The sequence below is a fragment of the Myotis brandtii genome, unplaced genomic scaffold (assembly GCF_000412655.1).
Source record: "Myotis brandtii unplaced genomic scaffold, ASM41265v1 scaffold803, whole genome shotgun sequence".
Classification (NCBI taxonomy): Eukaryota; Metazoa; Chordata; class Mammalia; order Chiroptera; family Vespertilionidae; genus Myotis; species Myotis brandtii.
Window position 1 is genome coordinate 643,142 of NW_005371234.1, and position 7,917 is coordinate 651,058.

Sequence of the window (7,917 nt, forward strand, 5' to 3'; positions counted from 1 at the left end):
GTGAGTGGGGCTGGGAGGGTCTGTGACTACAAGGCAGTATTTTGACAGATAAGGAAAATGAGGCCCAGAGAGGACAGCAAGCCTGTGGTGGCAACTGGCAGATGACCCAGCATCCCGCTCACCCTCCAGCCTGATACTGGGCCAGCAACTCCAGGATTGGTACTAGGCCCAGGCTCTCATCAGCTCCTTCCACAGCCCATTAAGTAAGAGTCCCAGGGAGCCTTGATGCCCACCTATGCCCCTTCCAGGGCAGTTTTATTGGTGCCATTTATAAAATACCTTTCCCATCAGCCCCCAAGCCTTTGCCTTTCCCTTTCTGAGAAGGCAGCTGACTTCTGGTCCTGGCCCCATGGCCAACAGCAGCACACTTGGTCTGATCCTGCAGGCACACACGTGACACTCTGGGGGTAGTCCTTGTGCAAGTCCGTGTCCAACTCTGGGGAGCAGGATAAGGTGAAGGGCCAGGTCTGTGTGTGGAAGGTGGGCAGAGCCCTGGCTGGCTGTAGAGATGTGTGGGCAAAGTGAGCAGGCCCCATGTGTGCCCCAGCTCCAGTGCCTGGTGTGGCTGAAGCCCAGGGTTGGGGGCGATAAAATCAGAGATCCTGAGAGAAAAGCCCTTAGGCCAAAGAATTGTGTGGAGCAGGCCAGGACAGGAGCCCAGGGGAGACTTCCATGGGGCAGTGTGTGCACACAACCCAGGGTAGGGAACATAATGTGCAGGGGCCTTTGGTGACTGTGTGGCTGCCTCCTTCCCTTGGGACCTGCATGCCTGAGGCCCTGGCCTGCTGGAGCTGAAGGAACACACTTGAGGGTCGGGTTAGGGGGAGGGGGTTCGGGAAGGAAACTCAGCTGGAAGTGGTTTAGGCCTCAGAGCCCACATCCTGTCAGAGGAGCTGTCAAGGCGCCAGGCTGTCAGGGGGGCCTGGCCATCTGTCTGTCTGTCTCAGTCAGAGCTGCTGGAGTGACAGTCCCCTAGGGGCAGAGATAGTCTTCATCCTCCCGAGGTGAAGGTGGCCCAGAGGCTAGGAAGTGGGGTCAGTCCTGCCAGATCCAGGATCAGGAGGCCTCCGTTGGGCGCCGTCCCCCCTCGTCCTCCATCAGCAGCAGGCGGCGCCGGCCAGCCTCATAGTCAGCCTCGTCCACACTGACCAGCAGGCGGACAGCCTCCCGGCCCACAGCCTCACGCAGGGCCTCAGTTAGGAACACACCCCGCAGGGCCTGCAGCAGGGCACCACTCAGGTAGTCCCCCCAGAAGGCGTCCAGATAGGAGAGCTCCGAGAACTTGATGTCACACACCACGGAGCCCAGGTCTCGGGAGCGCAGCACTGCAGTGGCCTGCCCGAACACATCTAGCTGCCGCGCCAGCGCCTGGGGCCGCCGAGATGCCACACCTTGCTCCAAGGCTGGCCCATGTTCGCAGTACTCTGCTCGCACCCTGAGCCGGATGTCTATGGAGGAAGAGGAACTGGTCAACGAGGGGCTGACACCTAATACACTGCACAGGGGGGCCGCCACTCCTCCTCCCTCCCTTGAGCCTCCTCTGCAGGCTCCTCCCACTACCCTGTGGGTTGCACTGCACCTGACCCACATCCTTCCCACTTCTGGTAACCACACCCAAGTATGGGTAACACCCTCACACGGCTTCCCTCGTCTGGTCTGGCCTCTTGTACCTCCTGACCTGGTGCCCTCCTCTTCCCCTCATGTGCCCCAGTCCAGCCTCACCACCCTCCTTGCTGCGCTCCCGTCCAATACTGCCAGGCAGGTTCCACCAAGCCCTGCTCTCTGTCAGCCGGGGATGCTCTGTCCCCAGTCTTCACAGGACTTGCTCCCTCACTTCCTTCAAGGTCTTTGCTCAAATATCACCTTCCCAAAGAGGCCCGCCGCAACCATCCCATTTTAAACTTTACAACCACCACCCTGGCCTCCAGCATTCCCAGATCCCCATAACCTGCTCCATTCTTCCCAAGGTGCTTACACCACCATCTTACCTGATTTATGCTTTCCCTCCTGTCATGTTATCACCCATATCCCCACAATGTGAAAAACAGATTTTAGTCTGTTCTGTTCACTTGTATAGCCCCGTGGCCCATAGTAGTTGCTTATATATATTTATGAAGGAATCAACGCATGAATGAACAACTTGCCTTTAGACAACTGGCCTCACCCCTCTCTTACCTTCAAATAATTGAGATTCACGGGGAGCCAACCACATCCCCTATCCTGCACCTACCAAGCAAGCACCAGACCCAGAAGACTTGAGGCTGGGGCTGGGCTGGTTTTATTGGAACCAGGTGCTCTCTTTCCACAGAGGCTGCTAGGATGGTGGGCTGTAAGCCTGGGGCTGCTGGGGCCACTTTGCCCCCAGGAGGGGAGAAAATGAAGCCCACCCAGGGCCAACGATAAGAGAGGGAAAGACTCCTGAGCTCATCACATGAGGCACTTTTTTTCTGCTTAAGTGAGTTTCTGTCACTTACAACCCTACCCTCATCCACCCAAATGAAATGGCAGCTCTGTGCAGTGGACAGGACATGGGACTTCTAAGGTTATCCTTATAAATGTGACCCCGGCATACCACCTCCCTTTGGGATTACTGAATTTGCACCTGTGAAATGGGGCTGCTAACAGAACCTCCTCTTCACAAACGGCACAGGCTGTCCTGAGGACCAGCTATAAACTATAAATAACAGCAGTCCATACCACAGCGCACTGACTACCTGCAGGGGCCACTCCAAGTGCTAGGCTCCTATGAACTCACTGAATCCACAAACAACCCTGTGAGGGAGGCCCTATCCCACCCTCCACCCCCCACACCCCCACACACACACACACACACTGTAAAGATGAGGAAATGGAGGCAAAGAGAAGTGCACAGACTTGCCCAAAGTCACATGGCCAGGCAGTGGCAGCACATGACAGAGGTTGCTGAACCTCCCATGTCCCAGAGAGCAGCTTCAGGTCAATGGAGCCGATTCCAATCCAGGCACTAGCTGTGTGACCTGGGACAAGTCACAACCTCTCTGAGCCCAGGTCCTTGCTCACAACAGAGGGGACAATCTCTGTTGTGAAGGGCCGTTAAGAGGATTAAAAGGAGCAAAGAATATGCCCTGGCCAGTGTGGTTCAGTTGGTTGGAGAATCGTCCTGTTCACCAAAAGGTGGCAAGTTTGATTCCCAGTCAGAGCACATGCCCAGGTTTTGAGTTCAATCCCTCACTGGGGCACATGTGGGAGGCAAACAATCGATGTTTCTCTCTCTCCCTCTCCCTCCTTCCCTCCCTCCCTCTCTCTCTCTCTCTCTATCCCTTCCTCTCTAAAAAAAAAAATCAATAAAATCAGCCCTAGCTGGTATGGCTCAGTAGATAGAGTGTTGGCCTGCAGAATGAAGGGTCCCAGGTTCGATTCCAGTCAAGGGCACATGCCTGGGTTGCGGGCTCAATCCCTAGTGTGCGGCATGCAGGAGGCAGCCTATCAATAATTCTCTCTCATCATTGATGTTTCTATCTCTCTTTCCTTCTCCCTTCCTCTCTGAAATCAATTTTAAAAAATTTTAAAAATCAATAAAATCTTAATTATAAAAAATAAAAAAAAGAAACTAGCTGGCAAAGTGCTCAACTGGTGCTCCAAGAATGGCAGCCTCCAACAGCTCCAATGTGCTGAATGCTTTACCTCTGGGGATCCAGTAGGATTAGCAGGATCAGCCCTGTGGGGCAGGAACCACATTGAACCCATATGGCAGAGGAGGAAACTGAAGCTCTGGGAAGGGAAGTGTCATATCCCAGACTCTCTTCACCTTTCACAGACAGTGTGAGCAGCAGAGCAGAAAGTAAAAGGCAGGTCCCTGCTCCCCAAGATGTCTTCTCAGCACCACCCATTTCCTCCTACCACACAAACCCCAAACCCTTCCTCTTTCTGCCTCAAGGGGAACCTCACCCTCTCTGCTCAAGACCCAGGGGAACCTACCTGGCCTCAGCCCCCACAACCTCCCGTTCAGATCTGGCTCCCTCCATCCTAAGGACCAGAAAAGACCTCTGGGCTCACATCCTTGACTCCTATGAATGTCTGACCATGCCCTCCATCAGTGTGGGCTGGGGAACAAGGGGACTGGGAGAAGCAGCACCTGTCCAAGGCCACACAGGGCTGGCTCAGTGGCAGAGGCACAGAGCCAGGTGGCGGAGTCCGACAGACCTTGAGGTGAGTCCCGGCTCTGCCACTCTCTAGCTGTGGGGCCTTGGGCATGTGACCTCACCTCTCTGAGCCTCAGTTTTCCCATCTGAAAAACATAAACAAGAAGTCTCTGCTACACAGTGGGGTCATGAGGATTAAATGAGACAGCTTGTGAAATGCTTGACCCAGGGCCCACAACACAGAAGAAACTCAGAAACAGGAACTATGATTTTGACACCCACAGCTAATCCCACAACCACTGCCCATCTCCTTCAATCCCAGCTAAATCTTCCCATCCCTGTTCTCCAGTCACAAGGGAAGTACTCCCAAGCCAAGCCTTACTCACTCACAAAAATGACCTGCCGGCCTCCTCTGACCACAACGGCCCCATTCACCCACCATGTCCTGCCCAGATGAATGCCTCCCAGATCACCTTTCTCCTCAGCACAAATTGCTACTAGACCTGTGGCATAAACTGTCTATTCGCACAGAGCCCACCTCATAACATGAGGGGTGGTGTTTAGAAAGAGGACAGAACCAGAGTGGAGTCATGTGTGTCTCATTCATTCTTTTATTCAACAGCCGTTTACTGAGTACCAGCAACAGGGAAGTGACATGAGCACCCCGCCACAGGAACTGAAAGACATATAACCCCTAGTTAGGGAGCACTTGCCATGGGCCTGACCCTACCCAAGTCTTTTCCCTATCTTGGGCCCCCAAGTCCTCACAGCACCTTCATTAACCCCATTTACAGAGGAGACCACAGTCCAACCTTGAGGAGAGCGCACAGAAGCCGTGCATTATCTGAACTGCTGCTCCATCACTGGCCCTGGATCACAGCACACGTGCAATTTCCTCTTGACTCCTCACCAAAATAATGTAATAATAGGTGACACCTCTATAGTACTTACTGCAGGCTGACACACACTTCACACCTACTGACCCTTTTGATCATCCCTGCAACCGTATAAGGCAGTGCTATTATCCCCTTTTTGCAGATGGGGAAACCAAGACACAGGGGATGAATCACCTGCTCAAGGCCACAAAAACAAGAAGTGGAAAAGCTGGAATTCCAACTGCCTGGCTGCAGAGCCCGAGCTCTTAACTACCCCTGTTTGCTGCCTCTCACAACCATACATAGAAATCTGTAATTAAAAGACATCCTGAGGGTGAAGAGAGAAAATTATAGAGAATGAGGTGTAATTTAGATTGAAATGATCACAGAGGACCTCTCCAGGAAATGACATTAGAAGTGAAATGTGAATGTGGACAAGTAGGTTGAGACAGAAAAACAGGAGGAGAGAAGAGTAGCATTCCCAGAAGAGAGGACAGCACGAGACAATCCAGAGGCAGCAAACAACTTGGGACATGCACAGACTGAGCCAGTGTGGCTGGATCACAGTGGAGGAGAAGGGCACAAGGGGACAACTGGAGGCCCTGGCAGGGAGGAGTCTGGGATCTCCCGGGCTGACCACACCTCTCTGCGTTTCAGTGGTCTCCTTCGTGAGACACCCTCACCACAGCACCTGCTCTCTTGGGCCCACTGTGAGGATTACATGGCCGGATGCAGGTGAACAGCTGAGGCCAAGTACAGCAGGGTGACAGGGACAGAACCAGGGCACCAGTTGGGGAAGGATGAAGGTGGCTGACCCAGAATGGAAGGAGTAGACATGGAGAGAAGTAGATGGGCTGGCTCAGTGTGACAGAAAGGGCTGAGTCAGAAGAGCACCAAGCACACATGTGACCTGGGCCGGGGGGCTGGCTGAGCTTTTTCCTGTGGCCAGGAACACCAAGACTTTGTCAACAGGCCCTCTCTGCTTGGACAGTTGTAGGGAAATGCTCCCTGCCCCCAGGACAGAGGGTAGGGGTATGTCTTCCTATAGAAGAGAGCTTTTCCTGTTTCCTACACTCATGTGGGCCCAAGAACTCTCTGGTCCTCCAAACCCAAACAACACTGAGGGCAGAGGAAAATGGGAGGGACTTCCTCGTGAGGGATCAGGGAAGATATGAGGGACAGGCCCAGGGCCAGGAGAGCAGGTGAACAGCCTTGCATGCCAGTCCCTGTGCTAGGTGTGGCTTGGGGCCAGAGATAATTTCACTCAGGTCTTCTTCTCCTGGGAGTTCCTAGTAGGAGGGCTGGGGGCAAAGAGGGTCTGTGCTCCCCTGGTACGTAGTGGAGGGAGGCAGCCAGCTCCAATGGAAAGACCGCTGCCCTCCACTGCCACACAGGGCCAGGACCACCCTCCTCTGGACAACAGTAGGACCACTCCTCTCCTCCAGTCTCTTTCCCAAGACAGAGCCAGAGTCTAGGTGCCAAATGTAAAGTTCTTCAATCTCTACTGAATTAATGGATCAAGATAATGAGGAGAAGCTGCCACCAATGTCAGAGAAAGGTTAAGCTCACCTGAGAAGTGAGCTTGAAAAAATGAACCAACAAGCCTCTGATCAAGCCTCTCGAGCCCTAACTACCAATTTTTAGGAGATACATATAGATAACATAGGAACACATGCAATCAACCCTCCCACAGGATGCAATTGGCAAAATCCAGTCTTTGGTAAAGGCTATGGGACAACTACTTTCAACAAACACAATGCAAGGAACAAAGAGAGAAAAGAGTGGTGGGGGAATACAATAGATTAGGAGAGATTCAGGAGAACCAATACTCATGAGACAACTGGAAATGTGAGTGCTAACTATATATTTGATAATAAAACATTATTGTTAACTTTTAAAAAGAATTCTGGGAGAGAAGCAAGATGGCGGCATAGGTAAACACCTATACTTGCTGCCTCTCACAACCACATCAAAATTACAACTAAAAGACAGAACAACTATCATCCAGAACTGCGGGAAAGCTGGCTGAGTGGAAGTACTACAACTAGAGAGGTAAAGAAGAAAGCGCATTGAGACTGGTAGGAGGTGCGGAGGCACAGAATAGGCTGGCACCTGGGTACGCTGCTTTTTTAATCGGGAGGGAGATACAAGCTCCTGCTTGCTCTGAACTCCAGTGCCAGGCGAGACTCTGGGGGACCCAGACACATATCGGGAGAAACTGGACTGTCTGGCATCTAGGCAGGAACACGGGGGCGGCTTTCTTCCAGACGGAGGTGCTCGCAACAGTCATAGTTCCTTTGCTGGGACCTCCCTGATGCAGGGCTGACTGGCAGCCATTGCTGTTTGCTCCGCCCTGGAGAGTCCCTGAGAACCCGCCCTACCCAATTTACAACCCCACACAAGCTGTGCACAGCGGCTTTTGCAGATGAATGGCCTGTCCTTTCTCAGCCTAAAACCTGTCAAACAAGCTGCAGCTGGGTCAGGGAGCCCCAAAGCTATCAAAAGAAGGCCCAAGGCTGGCACCAGCACCAGCCTGCCTTACTTCACACCTGGGCCTCATCTGGGCACTTCCAAACCCCAAACAAAGAGGAGGAATCTGCAGATCTCTCTGTAGCTTCTGCTAGGTGGCCCCAGGCAGTGATTGACTTTGCACCTCCTTGGAGATCCAAGAGCCAGTGTACCCAGTGGTCAGTGTGAGACCATACCAGATTACAACTCTTCACATCCATGGGCAACACACTCAAGGGGCAGACTCAGTGAGCACCAAAGCCCCACTGAAGCAAGTCCTGCTCCATAAGAGTGTCTCCTGAACAGCAGCTCTCCCACTATAGTTGCAGCTGGTCCCCACAGCCAATTGGCCTGGAGGTCAATTCCTCCCAGTGACACCAACAGCAATCAAGGCTCAACTACAACAAGACTGT

General features: G+C 53.0%; 1 protein-coding gene across 1 annotated transcript in view; it reads right to left on the bottom strand.

Annotated features, from left to right (window-relative positions):
- Positions 1-226: 226 nt before the first annotated feature.
- Positions 227-7,917, bottom strand: part of DEDD2 (death effector domain containing 2) — a 20,298-nt gene continuing 12,607 nt past the window's right edge. The window contains exon 6 of the mRNA XM_005883912.2: positions 227-1,448. Coding sequence (XP_005883974.1) covers positions 1,057-1,448 — 392 coding nt within the window. The 3' untranslated portion in view covers positions 227-1,056. The remainder of the gene's footprint in view (positions 1,449-7,917) is intronic.